Genomic DNA, 25,342 nt, shown 5'->3' with positions numbered 1-25,342 from the left:
AAAGCAGAGGGGGTTTGTGCTGATGAGCAATCTTTGATGAATTTGAGATTGTGAGAGTGAGCGGCGCAGTAAGAAGCAGGCAGACATGACTGTGGCCCGGGGAAATCTGCATCCAGAGTAAGACCGATGTGGAATTTTAAAGCGGAGATGACGTCAATAAAGCCATTACATTTTTCCATTAAACTCATCCTCCATCCTGTTAAACACAGCAGCGGTAGGATTGAATTCACCAGCTCTGTCTCAGTTTCGCTGCACTTAAACACGTATGCTTCCACCTACAGCGACTAGTTTGTCAAATAAACATCTTCCATGAACAGCTCTTAAAGATGCTTCATCATCATGTCTGTCACTGTTAGGTGTCTGCTTGAATTGTAATGTTATGGCTGGCTGTAAATGTGTGTGTGTGTGTGTGTGTGTGTGATTTGGTGACTCAGATGCATTAGCTGCTCTCAGTTACACCACTTCCCTTCAGTGGGGGAAAAGGCAAACTCCGATTATTTACCTGCTAAAAGTGTCACGGTGTGGGTGCTATTAATAATATGCGTCAGTCCACATCAATGTTTAAGCAAACTAGCAAACGTCAGGATTTAAAATGGATTCTGACAGTTACCTTTTCCAAGATTAAATGTTTAATTTGGTCCAGACTATCAAGTGAAAACATGAGCGCCGGTCATTCGGAGAGGAGATGCTAGTGGGTTTGTTGTTAGTGGAAATCTGGCAGTGGCTAAAATGAGTAATTTGACAGATGCAGCATTCGGATGGGAGGGAGGAGAGAGCCGAGCCGTGGTCTTATGTAAAATGAAGCTAATCCTTAGTGATTGGGATTATATAAAGTCTACATTCAAAGTGTATTTTATTCTTTCTCTCTCTATCTCTCATAGGTGCTTTGCTATTTCTGCCTCTCCTTCTGTGCTCTCATTTTTTGCCTCTATATAAGAAATACTTTATCTTCAGGAGACGTTTTCAGTACACTACAGCAGATTTGACATAAATGTTGATGTTTTTCCCTTTTATTTGCCTGTTTATTTATAATGATGCTCAAGTTCAATAGTTAGTGGATTTGAGGATTTTGATTGCATGCATTGTTTTTCTGCACCATGAGAGGGCGGTAGTCTTTATAAAGCCGACATCATGACCTTTTTCTCATGCTGTGAAATGTGATCAAATCTTCTAGTGCTGTTGAGAGTGACATCTCGTGGGTGATTCATAAAAGCAACATATTACGTAAGAATTTATTCTGGCTTCTACTATGCATCTGCACATTAGCAGATGGTTTTATGAACAGATTATTGACAGAACAGCATTTGCTCCTAGTTCTAACATATACAAAGGTGGGGGCCAAAAGTCTGAGACCATGCTGGAAATATGGGATTCAAAATTAATTTAAATCTGGAAATGAACAGGATGTTTGAGGATTTGTAAACATTTACATTACAAAACATTATGACGTAAAATGAAGAATACATTTTTTTCTTAATCTTTCTTCGTAATTAGGCAAAGCTGTGACATTTACCATGAGAACTCCTTTTCACAAAGTCAGTTTTCTTGCTTCCATTTTTTATTGCTTGAGGATTATTCTCAAGTCATGCTGGAGAACATGATAATTTTTTTACACAATTTTACACAAAAAAACAACCTGTGGAGTTAAAGGGGACCTATTATGCTCCTTTTTACAAGATGCAAACGAAGTCTCTGATATCCTGATATGATGGTGTGTATGTGAAGTTTTAGCTCAAAATACCCCACAGATCATTTTTTATAGCTTGTTAAAATTGCCACTTTTAGGGTATGAGCCAAAACGCTCTGTGTTTGAGTATGTTGCTTTAATGCAAATGAGCTGGTGCTCCCGGGGAAGAGGGCGGAGCTTCAAGAGCTCCAGCTCTGCATTAGCAGTGCTAGCCTTTGAAAATAAACATTCCATGATTAGTAAAAGCCTGTTATCTTTACAGAAAACTACTCTGTTTCAAAGTCAGTCATCTGATTATACTGTGCATAATAAATTTGTGTTTATGAATTACACAGACGGGGAGCACGGCGGGATTAAAAATAACAACATAGCTGGTCTCATGGTGCATGGCATGCTATCAAAAACTTTAAGACCCACTCGTGATTATGAGCTCAACAAACTCAAGCGATCGACTCGCATTGCTTTCATATGCAACTTTTAACCACCACATTCCTATTCACGATCATTCATGAAGACAGCACCAGTGAAAACAAACAGAGACAATGGTAGCTTTAGCATAATTAGCCTTACAGAGTGCCAAGAAGCTCTTTCAGAAGGACAATTTGGAAAACAAACGTGTGATACCTGTTTTGTCTGGAGCTGACTTTCGTGCACAGTGTTGGTATTGATCCTTACACGTATTGGGGACTTTACCGATTTCCTTAGACAATGAAACTTGACCACAGTGAAAAAAACAGTTGTTGCTTAATATTTTTGTGGAAACCATAAAAAAATACAAATAGAAGCATTTTCACAAGAGGTATTAGACTTTTGAACCCCACTTTATCTTCTGATTTTTTTTATTTATTTTTTTTTGACAAATATGCTACAAAAAAAAACACTGGGAAATATTTTCCAATTCTCTGGCTGTTGTGCATGGTTAAACCTTTAAATTCACATATCCCAGAGTCCCTGGAAACCAGATTTTATTAATCCCTTTGGGGGTTTAAGCTCTGTTATCCTGCTGCTAACACACACTCTCCATGATCTCTTTATGTGATCGCTTGCTCTCTCCCTCCTTTTGGTGCATAGCCGCTATTTTCCTCTCCGCAGTAGGAACCAATATCCCCCTCATTACGCCTGGCAGGGGCACATCAACATACTTTTTACTCGCAGAGATTAACATGCAGAGCTGGTCATAAGCAATGATCTGAGCAAGTGTTGGCAGTCCACTTCATGACCACTCGTTCCCCTCCCTTTATCTTCCTTCTTGTCTTCTCCTCCCCTCTCGTACCTCCTCAGTGTGTGTTTGTTGTTCTGTGGAACCCAGTACTGCTCTACTAACCCAATTTGGCATAATCTCAGTGCTGTGCTGTAATGCACAGTGGGAGTGTTTGTGTAAGTGTTGTCTGGATCTCTGTGGGTGTGTGTCCGTGTGTGTGTGTGCTCGTGTGTGCCTATTACGTAAATGCGATCATCATCTCTTGTAAGCTTGTCAGCCAGAAATAGACTGATGGAAAAATACAAAAGAAAGAGTGGTGTGAAGGATGTGAAAGAGAGAGAAATGGACTGGAGAGTCGATTAAATGATGTGAAACTCTACCTGCCATTTAACTGACTGATGCTTGCCATCTCCATTTCCTCTGGACCGTCATGTTATAGCTTTAATACAGCACTGATTGTCTGTTGCTCAAATAAAGCGAATGTCAATTTAAAGAAGACCACAACATCTGCTAAATGGGGTTGTACGACAGAGGTTGCTTTGTTGACACAAACTCTATTATTTCACATTTTGGTTTCGTTACTTAATGATAGTCCATGGCTTCATAAAATTGATTACAACAAAACTGTGAGATGTGTGAATATTTTTCATATGAACCGAGTCCGTAAAAAGGCTCACAAACCAGAAATATACATCATATAAATAAAAATGTGAACATGAACATAGCAGGAAAATGGCTCACGATTCAGTGAGGGAGTACATTTTTAGCTCAGTTACAGCACTGAGCGAATGTCAGATTTAAAAGGCTAACTCACCATGAGCTTGGGTTTTGATTTAAAAAAAACAAAAACATTTTGGACTGACTTAGGGGTGATATACCAGCAGAGAGTAGTGAAAGTGAAGTGACATACGACCAAGTATGGTGACCCATACTCGGAATTCGTGCTCTGCATTTATCCCATCCAAAGTGCACACACACACACACACCGTGAACACACACCCGGAGCAGTGGCATATGACGGTATCAGATTTTTATGTTGCGATTAATTGCTAATGCTTTTATTAAGGTATACAATATTATCACGGTATTGACATTTAGTTGCAAAAAAGTGTTGTCAAAGTATAACAAAGAATAGCAGGTTTAATAACTTTTTTCTTATAACAAAAAGAACTGAACATTTTACTTAATATTTTTTACTTTTATACTTTTTTGTGTATAAAGTAATACACAAAGTATAAAGTGAAAATTTCACACAGATTAAAGTGCAAAAGAATTATAAAGAACACTAAGTAACACTGTACAATAACCCTAACCCTACAATAAAATCTCATTAACCGTCCTTAGTTAATGCATTAACATTAATAATGAGCAATAGCTACAGCAATTTGCTACAGAAGTTATATATATAACTGTTAGTCCATTAAATAAAACAGTTGCAACTTTTGATTTTAACAACATTAAAAATTGAAATTACCTAAGATTAATGAATGTTTAGAAGAATTTTTCATTGGCAGTTTGTTTACTAATGAATTAACTAATGTTATACTACGGGGCCGTTGAATGCTTGAATCTGATTGGCTGACGAACGTTCTGAGGTGTATAATTATTTTCAGGGAAACGCACGGCGAACGTAGTTCCAGGCAGCTTTCTTGACCGCATTACAGTTCCATATCACTTCGCATCGTTGTCAGCGCTGCCCTGACGATTTTATCAGTTAGCCTAGTGTAGCAACTTAAAGGCTACACATGACATTTCTCACTAGCGAGGTAATAACAGCGCTGCATCTTAAAGCAGACTTACAGTTTAGAGACGGTGCTTCAGAACACTGTTGAGGGACACACAGAGGTAGCCTAATTCATACAAGCTCTCTCTCTCTCTCTCTCTCTCTCTCTCTCTCTGTTTCTCTTTCTCTGTGTCTCTGTCTCTCTCGCTCTCTTTCTAATAACTTCATTATTAACTGCATTAGTCTGCTATCAACGGCTCAAGCCTCCATTGCCAGCTTTAAAATGACGTTTTGGAACTAGCAAAAGAGTCGTTGGATGAGATGCGGAAGAAATAATCCTACTCACAATAGCGATTTAAGTAGAAAAACCGGACGAATCCCTTGAAATATATAATCTGATCGATGTCTTGAGGTGTGGCAACCGTAGTATAAGCGGAATAATTGACTCCGGACCGTTGAATTATTAGAAAAATAATGCACACCCGAGGTGTATCACCACCTCGGGTGTGCATTATTTTTCTAATAATTCAACGGCCCGTCGTCAATTATTCCTTACTTAATTAATAGAGCCTTAAGGTAGTGTGACCAAACAATAAAGAATCAAAATATTTTCAAACAATATCTATTCTAGGGCATGTTGTAGTCCCGATTCAAATGTAAAAAAAAAAAAGTTTAAAACTAAATATTCATCAAAGGACAATAATAATTGTCGCTGTATGTGGACACCCGGAGCTTTTATATCCTATTGCAAATACACTCTCAATAGTATAGTAAAAAAAGTATTATTTATATGTCAGCCATTTCACAACGAGACTGGGAACTGACCCGCCCTCTACAGTGTGCAAAATATCTCTGAACTCTTAGGATCTGTATTACCTTTTAGTTTACTTATAAGAATGAGACCATTGTACCAGTCGCCCTGAGACAATTCAAATCATACCAAACATGACTGCAAATATCACTTGCATTAATGTATAACATTACATTCTACTATTGATTAGTTTTGAGTGAGTTGAGTGAAGGGAAGGATGGGTGAGGGGAAGAGGGGATGAAAAGGAACTGATGCATATGTCAGAGAGGCGTTTTCCCGCATTTTCTCTCCATGGGATGTAGAGACAGATGTCTGTATGTTAATGCACTGTGTGTGTGTTGTCCATCTCAGAGGTTCAAAGCGTCTGAGGTTCTGTAATTCTTACACCCTCAAACGGCACTGCATCACTCATCAGCATGATTCTGTCATTAACATTACTAAACGGGCCCAGGAATACTTCCAGAAACCACTGTCGGTAAACGCAGTCTGCCTTGCCATGGGGTGGGCGATATGGGAAAAATATAATATCACGATTTTTTTTAGAAATATCACGATTAACGATTTTATCACGATTCTTTGTCATGTTGGTTTTACTATTTTGGTTTTACAAGTTGTCTGAGCATTACAGCCGAACTAGACAGACAAAGCCTTTCAATGTAACAAAAAAAAAAAAAGACATGGCAGATATTTAGGCCAAAGTGAGCGAAGATAAAAATCTTTGTCATTTTATCTTTCTTATTAAAAAATAAGAACAAAGATACACATTACAAATACATATAATATACAAATAAAACAAACAGTGCTTTATTTCCAGGTACAATAGGTGTATTTAGCAGGAGCATTCAATGAAATTGAATGAACAAATATAAAATTTATAATAATATAGTAAAATATATAAATAAAAATAGACTGATTCCTAAAGCAACTGTATTAAAGTTTTTCAGTCAAGAATAGTGAGTGATTTTTCTCTTTGCATTTTGTTGTTTTGTTAACGTTAAATGAATAGTTCCCCCAAAAACTAAATAGTCATCTGTCTGTCAATTCTGTCATAATGTTTTATTTTTATACCATCATTTACTCAAAAGTTGTTTTAAACCTGAATGAGTTTCTTTCTTCTGCTGAACATAAATGCTATTTTGAAGAAGGTGGAAAACCAAACAGTTGCTGGTCCACAGTGACTTCCATAGGATTTTTCTTTCCTACTATGAAAGTCAATGTGGACCAGCAACTGTTTGGTTACCCTCATTCTTCAAAATATCTTATTTTGTGTTCAGCAGAAGAAATTAATAGAAGTTTGGGACAACGTGTGAGTAAGTAATGACAGAAATTAAATTTTAGGCTGAACTATCCCTTTAATGACAGTCAACAGCATGTTTAGTGTCCTGTCCCTTTAAGAGCTGCACGCATCTAATATACAGGCACGCATCCGTTTCTCTCTTAACTATTTACTTTAATTTTAGAGATAACCAACTGAGTCTGTATTTAAACCTTGTGTGTTTTGACAGTATTAGCGCAAAAGATAAGTTAGTTGAGTAATCAGGTGCTGTTAGACAGGCTTTTTAGTGCGCGTGCTTCAGGTGTATGCGATCAGAAAAAGCGCACGTCAGACCAGCGCGCGAATGAAACATTTAACCAGCAAGGCTTGTATGCAAATAATGTACTTTTGCGATCGCGAATAAGTGAAGTGTCCTGTCAGAGTAACTCTACTGCTGTATGTCGTGTTGTACAGTATATAGAGACGGAGGCGCCAGAACTGTATCTGACATAATGTGCGCTGTAGCATGATACTACGATATTTCTTAATAAGCAGATCGTGGAGACATTTTTATCGTCCACGATCAAAAATCGTCATATCGCACACCCCTACCTTGCCATCTGCAGATGCCAACTAAAGCTCTATCATGCAAAAAGGAAGCCATAAGTGAACATGGTCCAGAAGCGCTGTTGTGTCCTGTGGGCCAAGGCTCATTTAAAATGGACTGTTTCAAGTGTAAAAGTGTTCTATGGTCAGACGAGTCCAAATTTGACATTCTTGTTGGAACTCACGGACGCCGTGTCCTCCGGGCTAAAGAGGAGGGAGACCTTCCAGCGTGTCATCAGCGTTCAGTTCAAAATCCAGCTTGCATGTTTTGAAAGGCACTATGAATGCTGAAAGGTGTATAAATGTTTTAGTGCTACATATGCTCCCCTCCAGACGACATGTATTTCAGCAGGACAATGCAAAACCACATACTGCAGCTATTACAACAGCATGGCTTCGTAGTAGAAGAGTCCGGGTGCTGAATTGGCCTCCCTGCAGTCCAGATCTTTCACCTATAGAGAACATTTGGGGGATCATTAAACAAAAAATGTCAAAGACGACCACAAACTCTTCAGCAGCTGGAAACCTATATCAGGCAAGAATGGGACCAAATTCCAACACCAAAACTCCAGAAACTCATAACCTCGATGCCCAGACATCTTCAAACTGTTTTGAAAGGAAGAGATGCTACACCATCGTAAACATGCCCCTGTCCCAACTATTTTGAAACCTGTAGCAGGCATCAATTTTGAAATTAGCTCATTTTGTGCATAAAATTGTCAAATTTCTCGGTTTAAACATTTGTTATCTATGTTCTATTGTGAATAAAATATTGGCTCATGTGATTTGAAAGTATTTTAGTTTTCATTTTATTCAAATTTAAAAAAACATCCCAACATTTCCGGAATTCGGGTTGTAATTCATGCAATTATTGGTCGCATTTGTGACCAGTTTAGTCACAGTCTGAGGCCCTTTAAATTGGAAAGTGTTCATTGTGTAGTACAAATACATATAACTTTTCTTATTTTAATATAAATAGTCAATAATGAATTCAACTAATAAATAATAGCTAAGTAAATCATTCTTCCGACAAGTAATAAAGTGCATTAGCTTAGCCGTTGTTTACAGTTGCCAAACAAAGTAGAAAACTTGGCACATTAACATAGAATGTGCAGCAGTAACTGATTATCTGCATTTACCAATGGCTTCTGAACTATCCGTTTTAAAACATTTCTGTTTTTTAATATTTCATTTTTGCTTGACGTTAATGAATTCAGGGGTTTATCAGTATGTTTGAGCTCCAGGGAGTGTGTACAGCCGGTGCTAGAGCCTGTCATGAATATCAGTGTGATCTTCAAACTGAAGAGAATCCCTGTCATCAGTGTAACTGACAGTCGCTGATGCTAACATAGTTAAAAGTGTAAAGATGACTGAGAGTGTCAAACAGAGTGCAAGAGAGAGGAGTGGAGTTGTAACAACATTATGGCCTGCATTCCAGCGTCATCTCATCGTCTAGAAACCATGGTCCTGAAAGCATGTGCGTCCGTCTGAACCCCTTTGACCCCTGGAATACCCACAGTATTGGACTGAATAATATATTTTTTTGATGAGATAGGCATTTGAAGTTATCCTGCAAAAACATTAGATTATAAAATTGACAAAAGTTTTCCTTACCTCTTTTTCTTCATTTTTACTGCTTCACTTTGTTTCCCGTAATAGCGAAGAAGATTTTTTTTTCAGGAAAAAACAACTCCTAAAAACTACATGTCTAATAATTATTAATTGTGACAAATGACAAATGAAGATTTCATTTGCAAAAATGCATAACTCACGTTTTTAACAATTTTCAAAAATCATGCTTTTTCATTGTGCATTCCAATTAATCTCAATCAAACTGCTGTTGGGTTATTTTGATTTGGTTGAAAAATAACGAAAAAAATACTAACACCAAACACAATAAAAACATGATTTTTGAAAACCTTAAAAAAATGGAGTTATCGGTTTTTGCAAATAAACTCTGCAAATGTTGTTTAAAGTTTTGGATTAAGTGTAGACTGATTTAAACTTTCAATTCTTCAGATTCCTGAAAACAATGTATTGTGATTTTTCACAAAAATATTAAGTGGCACAATTAATAATAGCAAGTAAAGTAACTTTAGGACCATGTGACCCTGAAGACTGGATTAATAGCTTCTAAAATTCAGCCTTGCCATCACAAGAATAAATTACATTCTAAAATATATTTTTTAAAATTTTTGCAATATTACAGTTTTTACTATATTTTTATTCAAATAAATGCAGCCTTGATGAGCATGAAAACATCTTTCAGAAACATTAACAAATCTTACCAAGGTTAGCGGTAGTGTGTATGTATTCATTTTATACACATATTTTGTCAGTTTTGATTTATTCATTGGTAAGCAGCTTAGGTTGTAGAGATGTATAATTTCGGCATATGGAGAAGTTTTTGGGATATGTGTTATTTGCTCAGGGAATGAATCTCTGTGGAACATGTTTTTGATTTGAAGATCCTTCTTATCGTGGATTTTGTGCTTTGAGCGCTGTAAATACTTCATCAGTCATATCAAACAAAAGACTTTGCATCATCAGGACTTCTTCATAAAAAAAAAAACAAAGGCTGTTTTCATAAAACCTTTGCATTTCTGATAGGGACATCAGTTCTTAAACATGGTGAGAATACTACCGCAACCTGATTAAACATGAAGCCTGACCAATAAATAAAACATATCAGATTCCTAAGTGTTTCCAAGTTAAAATCAAATATTTATTTACTCGCATCGCTAACTAACCCCCAACACGGTCAGCTCACCTGAAAAATGATATCTATTTTAAAGGAAAGTGCAACTCTAACCAGGAGTCTAAAAGCTCTTCAATTGGTTTACAGAGTCGCTGTGTCAAACTCTCATTAGGTTTCTGACACCAAATGAGTTTGACAACTTATTACCTCTCAAATGAGCAGGGCCTCAAGACTATCTGGTGAGTGGGAGTGAACTCAACCAACCTTGCATGAACCCATTCAACTCTGCATAACTCAAAATAACATAAGTACACATCCATGTTGTGTTTGGCTTTGATAACATCAGTGAATTAAGTAATCAGACCCCCAGGGTTTGAATTGAAGAGACCATCTGTTTGTTTCACTACAACATACATAACACAATCATCATTGGCGGTAACAATTATTAATTGTTAAACGTAAAATTGAAAATCTATTAACATTGTTAAACAAGGTTTATCTGGCACATTATTGGATGATGTCGATCCTCTCAGCGTCCGGTTTAAACAGGATTGAGAAAATCACCAAATGAGTAGTTTTACCTAAATCCTGAGGCAGTTTCTGTGTCATTCAGCTCAGACTAATCTCTTGAAAAGATTGAAAGCACACATGTTCTCCCCTAAAAGCTATCCTAAAAAATTTAATAACCCAGAATGCACCCTGAATCCCACCAACTGAATATATATATATATATATATATGTATGTATATGTATGTGTGCGAATAGATAGATTATTTAGATGATTGATTTGAATCTTTTTTTGTTTAACCCAACAATCTGGTTGGCAAATAATCCCCCCGCAAGTACATTTTACTGGGGACAAGCCGTCCGTCTGACCTTTGCTTTCTGTAATGTTTCATTGTTATTGTGGTCTAATCCTCTCAACTCTCAGCCATTTTTTCCGTGCACATCCACATGCTCTCTGTTCTTCAGAGCATGGAAAGAGAATTACAGTGAAATTTCAATGTGAACAGACAGAAACAAAGAGACTCAGGGGGAGGCTGTTTGAGACTGAGACCGAGGAGTTAAACCAATTAGAAATGGGTGGAAAGAACAACGACAGGAGATTCGCTGTCATTTCACTGCTGAGCATCATCAGATCTGAAGCCGCTTCTTACATAGCGTTGCGAAGATGGGAACGAGACAAAGCGGGATCTTTTTTTTTTTTTTTTTACGCCTCTCTTGTTTTGTTTCATAAATAGATGGATAAATAAAGGTTTGCAGTTAGATCCTTTTTGTTCTTTTCATCGTTCAGATTTTCAGCTGGAGAGGAATAATGAATGTGCCTCCTCAAAAGCCTCAAGGCGGAACGTCGATTGTGGTCCAGCTGAATATAAGATATGAAAAAGAGCTAGGAAAAGAGAAAGCTCTTCTCATCAGTTTAATTAGTATACTGGTTCAAGCAATTATACGCTCCTCCTTAAGATCCTTTAGTCATTTAACAGGTACAATACACAGATTTCAGTACAGCTGCTGGGATTTTCAACAATCCATAATGAAATGAATTCTTCAGTCTAACATCTGAAAGTTCCTGTCATTTGTTACCTAATGCTGCCTTCACGCCATGTCGTAGTTACCGTAATTCCGAGATGACAACACGTGACATTTTACTCACAGCTTTCCATGTTGTCAGACTCAGTAGCGCCCGAACCTGGCGGTGATCACGTGGTACATCGGTCACTGGTCCAAATCGTAACTGTCAGATCATTCAGAGTTTACAAGTTTAAATGGACTCTATGCACGGCCCACCGTCTACGTATTTCCGCTAAAATCTCGAACTTCTGGTTTGGCGTTCTCAGATCACAGGTTTTGGTAATAGCGTGGTCTTTCTGTCAAATTTTCGATTAACTAGTTATTACAAATAATTATTTTATATTATATATTTTATTAACTGTAATAACATAACATTTTAGTGTATTATATTAAAATTTTACATTTTATTAATGAGTTCAAGAAGCTTCAAGTGCATGAAGGGAGCATGTGAGGGCTTTGGCGTTGATAGTGTTGCCATAGAAACACAATTTAGATAGTAGATTGTCACGTGTTGACATCTCAGAATTACGACATAGCATGAATGCAGCATTATGTCTTTCATGCGAAATGTTCAATTAGTTATTGGTTGTGTCTCATTTGCCTCGTCCTGCGTGCTGCGAGTTGGACATGAGCGCTTTTATTACGGAGTCTAATTTACAATCAGATGGAAAATCATTTGGCACAAATCACTGGTAAATGCTTTGTTGATTAGCAGTTGCCATTTACCACTTGTATCTCGTTTCGACAGTATCACTAGTCATGACGGATTGTATTTCTCTCAGATGGACACTTTACATCACAATAGAGCTGGCTGTAGTACAATAGCTCTGATTAAAAGGAGTGGATGGATTAATGGTGATTGACTGCGCTGGCCTGAGTTGCCCTGAATGTAAAAGCATAAACCAGGGCCTGTGATGTCTTGGGATTACAAAGTGCCTTCAGTTCACTTCTGTGCAATTAATAAAACATGAATGTGCACATTTATTCACTATATACATAGTATTTCTTTATTATTTTCATGTTTGGCAATATGTTGGCATATAACAAACACATGGGTATAATTTTTTTAATTATTATTTTGCTTTCTAAGGCTAAATGACTTTTGGTATTTTAATTAATTATTTTATTTCCCATGATGCATAGGCATGAAAAGTCAGACAAGGTTGGATTTTACAGTGTAAAAAGGGGGGGAAAGCTATAACAAACTATTTTTCCAACGCCAAATAAAATTTAAACCGAAAATGCAAAAAGAATTGTAGCCGCAATTAATTGCAAGAAATTATACTTTCAAAATTCTGTGCATTTAATATAAATATATACTTCATCAGAACACAGAATTTTGAAAACATCATTTGTATTATATCCAATTTAATATCCTAATCTAAGCATGGACTCTTTCCAAATGTTTTAAAGTAAAATGTTTTTTAAGAGTCTAGTATGAACTCTATCGCAAGCCCTGTTTAATATTTATTTTATTGCTTCTCTTTTTCAGATGTGTCCTCAGCAAAGAAAACACACACATGTAAGTACAGTCTTCATGTAAGAGTACATTCCTGTGGCCACAGATCTTTATGTAACATACTCCATTTGTACACATAAGACCAAACGATCAGGGAGGCTTTTACAAAAGTAATTAAAGAGAGGAGGAGACACCGTACTTTTTGAAAATTCAAGAAACTGAGAATGTTAACACCCACATTGATATCCACTTTTTTTTTTTTTTTTTGCTTTAATCAGATTCTTTGGGTTAATGTGTGAAAGTGACAATGCATGCTAGGATGAGATGGCTGTGATAAATGCTGGTTTAAAGAGGTTTAAAAGTGCTCTCCTACCAACATCCATCAGTTTTCAAGAAGGTTTTATTTCCTGATAAGTAAAAGGATAATTGTAGTTGTAGTACCTACTGTATTGTAAGATTTGCGCAAGATATATGTGTAACTGTTTTTTATATTTTTATATTTCTCACCTCCTCTCACACCATGTTTACACACACATGCGCACACACACACACACACACACACACACACACACACACATATATATATATATATATATATAATAAAAATATATATATTTACTTATTTACAATAAACAGCAATAATAAATGAGAAATTATGAAAAATTGCTTGTATGGATATGTGTGTGTATAAAAAATATAATTTGTCATTTTTAATAACTTTTTGTATCTTATAGTCAATAAAAAATACACTGAACAGTTTTGATTTACATGGTTGAATCCGTATTTACCACTAAATGTAATTTTTGTTTGTTAATTGATGTGCCCTACATGCCCTTCATAAATGAAGGTGTTTATGGAAACAGAAGAGAGCCATTTCTTATATACTGGTTTCATGCTAAAAGGTTTTCCCAACATGACAGAAAAATGTTGGTCAAGGTGAGAGGAGTTGCTCAAGAAAATAACTGCACACTAGCGGAATGCTTTTGTGGTTTACCAACAGAGACTTCCTGTTTGTGCATTGAATGATGTGAAATCTCCTTTACTGGATAAGATGTCCCTCGTGTACTTGAATGTAGTGGAAGGACAGTGTATATAAACTAAGAGTTTATTCGCTGTATTATTCCAGCGTGTAGTTTCATATTGCATTCAAATATTTAGTCATTCTTCAATAAGATAATTCGGTTTGATAGTCACTGTGGGCATTTGCATGTGTGTTTGTATGTGAGTCTTGTGTTGGAGACACCAAGCAAACAAGCAGCAGCTGGGAGCATGTATTAGCATGTCTGTCCTGCCGAAGTTAAACCCAGCCCAGTGAGAGATGTGTTCAGGATTAATGAATTTCTCTGAGAGAGTGTCTCGCACAACAGAACCCCATCCTCACACTGCTGTCATGCCCGTGAAACATGAGACCTGCACAAGCAGCTCCAGCATCTCTATTTCAGATATTCAGTCCTCAGTTGGACAGCATGTGGGAGACGTTTCTAGAATAAACTGGATTTAGAGGCTTGTGTTTAGAGCAGTGGTTCTGAAGTTATGGTCTTTGAGGTGATTGGCTGGGGCAAAAAACATTATTAAACTTAGATGAATAATTAAACAATCTCTAATGTTTTGTGTTGTCGGCAGAATAAATGCATACAGCTTTGGAGTTTGAGTAAATGATCTAAACTGTCGTTTAAGGTCACATCTTTGAGACTTGTTGCCTAATGAGGTTAGTCAGCAGGTACTTACCTACAGCTTCTGTGTTGCGTAATAGTGACTTTCACAACCGCAGAGATGGTTTTACAAGATGCTTGGTTCAGCTAGATGTGTGCAGCCTTATTTCTTCTTCTGGCCTTGGTGGATTGGAGAGGGTGTTGTGCTGGGCCCTGGCCAGATCATTTGCATTCAGATGGCCCCGTTCCCCTCAGATTCAGCCAGACCTGTATAAGGCTACGTGTGCGTGTACCCCACACACACACATATGGGTAGAATTTCAAATATGCCAGTTATCCTGTAGGCAAACACATGCAATTTCAAATCACTGCTGTGCTACTGATGACTTTACTATATATGGCTGTTATGTGGGGGATAAAAAAAACTATAATGATTTTAACTAGTGGTCGTTGAACATAAGCTTTTTTTTAATTAGCTGATGCAGATAATTATGTCTAATGACAGATGGCTGGTATAGTTGCGAATCTATTGAAAAAAATATATTGAAATATAGAAAAATACAAATATATTTATATAAAATAATTTCTTAACTTAGTTTGTTACATTATGTTCTGTATGATTATGTTATTAAGGATGCACCGGTATCGGTATCGGACCCGATATTGCGCTCTTACTCATACTCGTTAAAATACCCCGATATCAAACACCGATACCAGACAGCATGTAAACAATGCTATGTTCAGACAACAGAACAAGAGAGAGCAGAATGGAGTTATTAGAGATTAAGGATGTCTAAGAAGTACATGTATGTAATAAATACAGTGTTAAACATTCAATATTCACACCTTAGCAAATGCATCATATGGATTAAAACTGAATCGTAAATATAAAACACACAAAAACTATAGGGACATTCACTGTATGCAGCATTTATTTTAAACGTCAATCACACAAGTGAAACAAGTAGTCTTTGTGAAATGAGCTTGGCTATACGCGTCTCTCTCATTCTGCACCAATACAGATGTGTACGCACGTTGCACGTTTTGCTTGTTGATGTTAACTGCATTATGCGTCTAAGTGGTATTGGTGCATCCCTATATGTTATATTAAAATTATGTGCAAACAATTTAGAATTTAATTTCGCATAATGAATGTTATAAAAATTCTGTTTGTATGTCCAACATATATTTATTAAACATACATACACGTATATTAACCATACATACACTTGTTTCTTACAGTATGTTAGTAAAATCACAAACCTGAGTAAATTAACTTAAATGTAAGATATTATTCTTGTAAATCTAAAATTATATTAGATAAACAATTATGTACATGAAATTAAGTTAACGTACAAAATATACAGATAAAATGTATACATTTATTTAAAAACTGAAAAATACATTTAGAATTTATAATTGTTATATTTTACATATAATTGTTATATTTTCTTAATGTACATAGTTAAATTAACATTTTTAATTTGGCATGTATATGCTTTCAATATAATTATAGCATTAATCAAACATGCACTTGTAAATTACAGTAATTTGAGTAAATTGGTTGCATGAATTTAGTGAATGAATACGTTAATTAATATAAAATATACAAAATATATGCATATAATTAAATGAATATTTTAATCTATCTATATATAAATATATGTAAATGTGTATGCATGTAGAAGAGCTACAAAATACCTCCAGTGTGTACCTCAAAACATTTATTCATCATATTGTATATGTCTTAAGTTCATTTCTAGATGCTTTGTAGTTTGTAATACATAATGTGCTAAGTAATAATAGTGAGACCTAAGCAAAGAAGTCAATCATTACAGATGGTGTGATAAGGGCGACAGGCAACCGATGTCCTGTGTGTCACTGTGAAACACTCTCATGGAGGAAGAGAAAGTGTTTTTCACTGACACTGTGAAGTCTTACCTGCAGACAACTTCCTGCATACAGTATAGTATCATGAAAACACATTGCACAGCAGTACAAAGTGAGAGTCAACACTAACCCTTTAAACCACACAGTCAACAAAAAACTCACTAACCAATCAGCCATTGGATGACAAAGCTGTCACTCAAGGTTTGAAGGGGCGGGAAGAAAGGGTTTTAGTCCTTATGTCACGGTCACATGGATTCTCATGCGGTAGAGACGAGAGGCACAGCAGCGCTCCTGTCAGTCAGCAGCACAACGCTTGCATCCCAGTCTGCATATGCTCTTGAGACGAGGCTCTTGACGGTCATCAGCGTGGCCACGGAGCCTCAGGATGTACTTAATGATCACAGCCATGAAAGGTAGGACAAGGATTTCTGAGTTGGGACAGCTGTGGAAATGTATGTGTGTGCACATGAGAGAATGAGTGCATAAGCTTGTGTTAATGTTTCCTTAATGTTTCCAGCTCATAATGTCTCTTCTTGCATGTATAATGTGGCAGTTTTGCTTTCAAAACATTGCATAGACTGTTCAGTGCACTGTTTTGCATGTTCATTTACATGTTTTCTACGATTTTGAATTGCAAAGTGAATATTAGATTTTTTTTATGATCTGTAGTAATATGCATTAAAGCATGTGTGTGTTTGAGGGAACATCTCAGTCAGTCTGAAGCTGCCGTGAGCATAAGTCAGTAAGTGTGTGATGTGATGTGATGCGATGCGATGGCGTCTTTCTGACAGCTCATACATGGGCGGCCATGTTGGCTGTTTGGCACGGCATGGGAATGTTGCCATGTTGGATGATTGGGGAATGTTGTTCCACTGACCTATTTATGGCAGGCAGGGGTGGACTGCCATAGGAGAGCCTGGCTGTTTATTCCACCAACGGCTGTGCTTTACTTAATCCCCCCACCCCCAACTCTGAATCACCATGCGCACGCGCACACACACACACACACAGACAGGCAATGCAAAGTCTTGCTGGCAGCTGTCATTATCTGTTAGTGATGAGGTATAGGGCAGTGGAACATCTGTGTGAGCCTCTGCTGCTTCTCTTTCAAAGAGATTAGAGATTATTTCGGCACTTCAGACGTGTCCTCCTACACTGTTTTCAGATCAACTGAAAGTGTACTGTTATCAACCATCTTTTTGTCTAAGAACAAAGCTAGAGACTTTTGTGAAAGTACTGCTTTTCCTTGGCTGACCTTCTGACATCATGACTAAAGGTTAATAAGATTTCACCCTGAGTAGACTTGGTGGGATTGTGAACAACTGAAACTCAAGTACGCATGGGTTAATTTAGAGTCTTATTCGGGTTAACGGTGAAAGTTAATTATGTAGAATTTAAAGCGTTTGGTCACCATTCAATTTGTCCTTGGAGCAGATCATTTGTTCATTTTAAGTGTTTAAGTAATTACAGAGAATGAATGGACAAGTATTAGCTAATAAGAAAATAACGGTATAATATCTATGTGTTTGCAAAAAAAAAGTATTATTGATGATAGCTCAGTTTAAGTCTAATATGTGCCAGAATGTTATTTTCTCCTTCGTTATGATGGAGTGTTGATCTCAACCCGATGTGAGTCAGTGTTGTCAACAGATTACAGAAACCCCAAAGGGTGTGAGTGAAGGGGGAGGGAACGTGTGTGTGTGTGTGTGTGTCTGTGCGTGTGTATCTGCAGGCTTTGACTTTGGTTGGGTGCTGTGTTTTATGTTTCCTACTTAGACAGCACATCAGCACTTTCACACCAGGAGAGAAACCAAACATGTTAAACCACAACATCTCATGAGGAGGAAGCGACACTTGCAAACTGAAGTCTTCTGTGTGTGAAAGTCTGTGTTTGCGGATTATGATACACACCTGTAAAATATTGGTTGGCTTGTAGGTGCTTGTCTGTAAAAGTGATGGAATGATAAAAATCTAGTGGTGGACTGGGGTTTTTCAGTCTCTTATATTGACTGAAAATATGAAGATGCAGCTGTTGACAGATTGTACTATGCAATATAGTATAATATAATACTACATTCTATCCTATACTATACCTATACACACACACACACTATATTTCACAAAGTGAGGTAATATGCGTGTATACTTTATAATAATATAGTAAAAATATATACACTATATTTCACAAAATGAGGCAATGTGTGTATATATATTATAGAAATATATAATAGTAAATGCATACGCTATACAATTTTATGTATGTGTGTATATATATATATATATATATATATATATATATATATATATATATATATATATATATATATATATATATATATATATATATATATATATATATATATATATATATATATATATATATATATAAATTATACACACACGATTTTTGACTTTTGGAAGATGTACAAGGGCATTTCATCCTATTGTTTATAGTTGAAGTGATCTAAAAAATGGTCTACAGACTTAATCAGTCTTTAAGAATATCCACCACAATCTAATCTCTTTACACAAACCCTTGTATTGTTGTGCAGAATTCATGCGTTCACAATCCTCATCTGTATATGGCCCTCATGAACGCTCCTTTTCTGTAGTCTGAAATAGCAGCTCTGTAAGCCGTGCTCTTGCATCAGAGCCGAACAGCGGTACCTACTGCTGCAAGACTTCAGCGGCAGCTCTGGGAGAATGTGCCTTTGATGTATTAATCCATAATTCAGACCAGATTAGCGTCTTGTGCTTCAGAGTAACTAATTACTGCCGATTGGTTTTAGTGAAGTGAAGTGACATACTGCCAAGTATGGTGACCCATACTCGGAATTCGTGCTCTGCATTTAACCCATCCAACGTGCACACACACAGCAGTGAACACACACACACACACACACCGTGAACACACACCCGGAGCATATCTAATGTATATCTTTACATATCTTTACATATCTAATGAGAGCGAGTGAGGATGCCCTGAATGAATACGGCATGCAGAACCAAAGGAGATTAGCCCTTTCTGTAATCATGAGAAAATAGTCATTCTCAAACTGCTCTGATGCCTTTGCAAATAGAGTCCGCAGCTGAAAAAAAACATACGAGTCTGAGCATATGTGACCGAAAGAAAGAGAGGAAAGAGAGCGCTCTGATGGTGATGAGATGCGTTTTACTTTTTCATCCTGTACTGTATGCGCCTCAGGGCTGCCGGAACGACTGCATCGCTCTTCTCTAAATGGATTTCTCCTCCTGCTCTATCCCCCCAGCTCCCCTCTCAACAGCCTCACACACCATCTCTACGTGCTTTTCCACAACCAATCGCAGCCGAGCCGCTCAGGGGCTCGCGCACGACTACAGCACACAATCCAGTGCACGCAGACGCCATCTCCAACTAGGAGTGCGTCTTGACTTTGATATTTACCGAAATTCACTACGGCGCTGTCGTGAAGCGAGCTTGTGGTTTAAGGGAGGATGGCATTGTCATGCTGTAGTTACCCAAATGAATGTTGGATGTTAGAAGAGCAGATTGCACTTACAGACGATGTCAGTCCCATGGGTGATTTCAACAGTCATAGCCATTTTCTCTGCTTGAATGAATGTAGTGTGTTATGTGGTGCTGCTGCGATTCATTCTTTTAAAATGTATTCGCCGTTGTTCTGCTAGCTAAAGCCTGAGGTTACACTCTGCACAACAAACTTCAGGCCTTGTTCTCTCTGCATTAGCAAACTCAAAGGTCAGGAGTTGAGGAATTAGTCTTGATGTGATTTTGGTCTACGCTGATCAGTTTAAAGGAAGAAAAGAGTGTTTTCGAAGGACAAAAACAGATGTGCTTTGTCAAACAGTGTTATATAAATGTGTCCTATTGATTTGAGATTGAAAATGGTTCGCCTCTACTCAAAGAAAAAATAGAATTGCAATTTTTTCCAAACAAGTTTCCAAAGCACACTGGCTGATGTTGGTTGTTTGGCGCAAACTCGTGCCATCGGTTGAGCCAGTGTTGCTATGTTGGGCTGGTTGGACCGTTCAAACAAACAGAGTTTGTTTAAAATGTTAAAAGCATCACAAAGTTCCTGAGAAAAATTACTAACAAATGTCTTAATTAAAGCTGTCTTTACTACATTACTTTCTCCTGTGTCAGCATAACATGCAAAGACAACATTTTTTTTTGTTTAGTTTTTTTTCTTGAAAGTGTGTTTCTGTCTCCTTGTAGCTCAGATTGAGAGTATTCCCTGTAAAATCTGTGGAGATAAATCATCAGGGATTCACTATGGTGTTATCACATGTGAGGGATGCAAGGTAAGACAACCAAAAAACAAAACAAAAAACACACACATCTCATAGTTATATCTTGTCAGCAAGATGCCTATGCATCTATCAGTTTGTTTTTTGTTGTTGTTTTTTAAATGTATAATTAAGGCTGTTATAATCATGATCATAATTTTTAGATAATAAACCATTCAAACGTTTGGGATCATTAAGTGTGTTTTTTGTTTTTAAAATAGATTTACTTACCAAGGATGCATTAAATTAATCAAAAGTAGCATTAAAAACATTTATAATATTACAAAAGATTTCTAATTCAAACAAATGTAGTTGTTTTAAAATTTAAGTTCAGCAAAGAATCCTAAAAGAATTCATGGTTCCCATGAAAATATGAAGCTGCACAAATGTTGTAAACATTGATAATATTTCTTGAGCATCAAATCAGCATATTAAAAGATTTCTGAAGAATCACGTGACACTGATTACTGGAGTAATGATGCTGAAACCTCCGACCCTAAACTTTTGAATGGTGGTGTAGATTATTATTATTTTAGTTATGAATAGTATATTTCTGTCCCAAATTTTTCACTTTCTGTCTTGTTGTAATGGCCAAAAGTGTTCCCATTTACAGAAAAATAAAATCATACTGCTTTTGGTTCACAGTGCACATCAAAGCCTTATTTATACTTGTCTGAGTGTGGCACGAACCACCACAGAAGGTGCTTGTGCTCACTAGAGTGCTCTAGAGGCATTTACACTTCATGCATTCTTCATGCATACGAGTTCATTTGGAGCTCCCATAACGCACAACTGCACTGGAAAGAGAGGCATAAAAATGTGCATTTTGTGACACATTCCTTTAAAAGTCACTTATTTGCATGGAAATATGCAGTGTAAAAAACAGTGATATTTAGTTTCTGTACTAGTTGAAGAGTTAATAAATCATTCTGGAATGTGCTGCAATGCGAACTTCAAAGATGCAAGCTAGAGGTGACCTATTGTTGTGTTTTCTCTCTCTCTTTCAGGGTTTCTTCAGGAGGAGTCAGCAGGGCACTGTGTCATATTCATGTCCTCGGCAGAAGAGCTGTCTGATCGACCGTACCAGCAGAAACCGCTGCCAGCACTGTCGCCTGCAGAAATGCTTAGCAGTGGGCATGTCAAGAGATGGTAGGCTCTCAACTGATGTGCATGCTGGTGTATATAATTCTCCTGAGATGTATCTGAGATGTATAGAGTGTGACCGTAATGTTTAAATGTAAAAATACCATTCATTTTCTCCATAGAGAACCTTACCATGAGCTTTGATGATATTGAGCAATGGCATATGCTAATGTGTTTGCATTTATTCCAATTTTTTTAAATTCATTTCAATTGTGCCTTTCACGTTGCTTTTAGTAGTAGTTCAGCCCTTTATAAAGATCTTGGCTACTTACTTGGTAACACTTTAGAATACGTTTCCATTGTTAACTTACATTAGTTAACATAAACAATGAAAAACACTTTAAAAACATTCATTTATTTCAGTTAATGTCAATTCCAACATTTAACCAGTATATTAATAAAGTCAAAAGTTATATGTGTTCATATTATTTAAAGGACCTCAGGTAACATAAACTAACAAACAGCTATATTTTTACTACTAACTAACATAAATACTTTAGCAAAAACTCCTCACTGTTAATATTAGTTTGTGTAAAGTTACTACACTGAAACAACTATTTTCACTCAGAAATTGCTAGTAAATTCTACAACTACAATGAATGGCAAGTAAAATATTAAATTACATGAAATTTTGAAGCAGAAAAACTGAAGGAAATAATTTTTGACAGTGAAATAGGACCTTACTATGAAGTGTTACCAATATTTTGAGATGTTTAGTATGATATTAGCATTATTAATGATAAACCGTTCACTCACAGCTGTGAAATTTGGCCGGATGTCTAAGAAGCAGAGGGACAGTCTGTTCGCAGAGGTTCAGAAACACCGTCAACAGCAGCAGGAGGAGAAAGTGGGTGATGACACAGAGAAGGGGCGGGAACCTCAACCTCCTGGAGAGGCGGAGCCACTCACGCCCTCTTACGCCCTGTCCACCAATGGTGTCACAGAGCTCCCCGATGACCTCAGTGGATATGTGAACGGTCAGACCCCAGAGGAAGGAAAGGCAGATTCAGCGATTGGTGGATTTTACCTAGACATTCAGCCCTCTCCAGACCAGTCAGGTCTAGACATGGATGGCATTAAACTAGAACCTGTGTGCGACCTCAGCTCGGACTCTGGCTTAGATCAATATTGTTGCTATAGCAATGGAGACTCTTCACCTCCTGACAATGACTTAGGTAACAACTATAAAATACTAATCACTTACAAAAATATATATAAAAAATTATATTTTATTTAATATATATATCTATATTTATTTTTGTTATTATTGAAGATTGCATTGAATATATCACAGATAATATCAAAGACAGAATAATTTTACAATTTTAAAATCATTTTAGCTATTAGTTACTTTGGCATCATTTGGCATGTAATTGCAAAGAAAGAAAATATTATCAAATGAAATTACATGGTGCCACCCTACGTAATTATACGGGATTCTGCCTTTATAGGCATGATTGACAGCTGTGGGGTTTGAAACAGCAGGGGTCTGTGAACTCACCTCCATGGCCCATTTAACATGTCATTAGTAAGAAGTGCCTCATTATCACAGACCAGTCAAATACTAGCACAGGACTTTTTGACTAAAATGAGTATTAATGGTTTTTCTTTTAGAAAATATGTGGCAATAATATACAACTTCAGTATGTCAGATGTGCATTTCACAAACCCAGGAATGTGTGTCAGATCCAGCTGTTTGACTCTATTTGTGTGTTTCTAACACAGAACATCTGTCAGAGAACATCTGCAAGTCTCACATGGAGACGTGCCAGTATCTTCGAGAAGAGCTACAGCCCAGCAACTGGCAGACAGTCTTACAGACCGACCTGGACACGTACCAAAAGAAGGTGTTTGCTTATGTCCATTTGGCTCTGTGTGTACACCTGATATTAACATCTCGAGACAAATAATCTCAATGTCCCAAATTCATTTCATAACCACCACTGGATTTTACAGCTGGAAGTGACTAAAAGCATTGTACACTATGTATTATATATAAGTCGTGGCCTAATGGTTAGAGAGTCGGACTCGTAATCCAAAGGTTGCGGGTTCGAGTCTCGGGCCAGCAGGGATTGTAGGTGGGGGGAGTGAATGTCCAGCGCTCTCTCCACCCTCAATACCACGACTGAGGTGCCCTTTGAGCAAGGCACCGAACCCCCAACTGCTCCCCGGGCGCCGCATCATAAATGGCTGCCCACTGCTCCGGGTGTGTGTTCACGGTGTGTGTGTGTTCACTGCTGTGTGTGTGCACGATGGATGGGTTAAATGCAGAGCACGAATTCCGAGTATGGGTCACTTGGCAGTATGTCACTTCACTCACTTAATAAGTAGTAAGGGTTGATAAAGCACAAAAAAGTATAAAACAGGACAAGTTTGTACTAATTAGTTAATTTGTTTTCCCCACATTTCTCTGTTGTTGTTGTATGTAAATGGATGGACAGAAAGATGGATGGATGCACTTGAATGATCCCTGAGGGGAATAATCAGGTATGTGTACTAACAGACCCTCTCTCTGCACCATCTAGACTCAGGAGGACATGTGGCAGCTGTGTGCGGTTAAAGTCACTGAAGCTGTGCAGTATGTGGTTGAGTTTGCGAAGCGCATCGATGGATTCATGGAGCTCTGTCAGAACGATCAGATCGTGCTGCTCAAAGCAGGTACACCTCAGATAAACCTCTAAACATATCCAAGTTCACATAACAGCATCAGAGTATTGACAAACTGTGGCAGAACCACTGAATAATGAGCGTGATTTTCTGCTTCTCAGGTTCTTTAGAAGTAGTGTTCGTGAGGATGTGTCGGGCATATAACTCCCAGAACAACACTGTCTTTTTTGACAGCAAATATGCTGGGCCGGAGGTCTTCAAAGCATTGGGTGCGCATTAAGAACTGGATTCCACTTTTAAAGGAAAAGGAAATAGCAAATGGAAATGCAAAGCATTAACCACTGTTTTGTTATGCTTTTTTTAAGGCTGTGACGATCTTATCAGCTCTGTGTTTGAGTTTGCGAAGAGCCTGAACGCTCTACAGCTCAGTGAAGATGAGATCGGCCTGTTTTCAGCATATGTGCTGATGTCTGCAGGTGAGGGAAGAAAAACAAGGCCAATGTCAGAGATTCACTGATAGGAGTTGGAGTCGCAAAAATCCATTTTGCGGAGGCTATAATTGTACATTCTCTGAATATCAGGGTTGTCATTAAATCATAATTAAATAAAAAATGCCTTTTAAATTTCGATTTAGTTCCTGAGAGTAGCAAACTTGATTCAGGATTGCAGTTTGAATTTGAATGAGATATACCTGTTTTTTTTGTGTGTTTTTTTTTCAAATTGTAACAAAAAAAAGCTTTTTTTCATGCATGAA

The 25,342-nt window shown here is 37.2% G+C and overlaps 1 protein-coding gene across 2 annotated transcripts in view; it reads left to right on the top strand.

Annotated features, from left to right (window-relative positions):
- The window catches only part of LOC306875357 (nuclear receptor ROR-alpha B), a 38,109-nt gene that overhangs the window by 8,857 nt on the left and 3,910 nt on the right, over positions 1-25,342 (top strand). Inside the window, exons 2-9 of one of the 2 annotated variants that reach the window (XM_079425865.1) lie at positions 13,046-13,075; positions 20,768-20,853; positions 21,846-21,987; positions 22,740-23,156; positions 23,707-23,828; positions 24,507-24,639; positions 24,750-24,857; positions 24,954-25,064. In XM_079425865.1, the coding sequence (XP_079281991.1) occupies positions 13,046-13,075; positions 20,768-20,853; positions 21,846-21,987; positions 22,740-23,156; positions 23,707-23,828; positions 24,507-24,639; positions 24,750-24,857; positions 24,954-25,064 (1,149 nt within the window). Of the gene's footprint in view, positions 1-13,045; positions 13,076-16,806; positions 16,968-20,767; positions 20,854-21,845; positions 21,988-22,739; positions 23,157-23,706; positions 23,829-24,506; positions 24,640-24,749; positions 24,858-24,953; positions 25,065-25,342 lie in introns of those variants that run through there. The other variant, XM_079425866.1, reaches the window with a different exon arrangement.

This window comes from Barbus barbus (genome assembly GCF_936440315.1).
Source record: "Barbus barbus genome assembly, chromosome: 1".
In the NCBI taxonomy this organism is placed as follows: Eukaryota; Metazoa; Chordata; class Actinopteri; order Cypriniformes; family Cyprinidae; genus Barbus; species Barbus barbus.
Note: the sequence above shows the minus strand (reverse complement) of the source record. Positions and strands in the feature narration are given on the sequence as shown.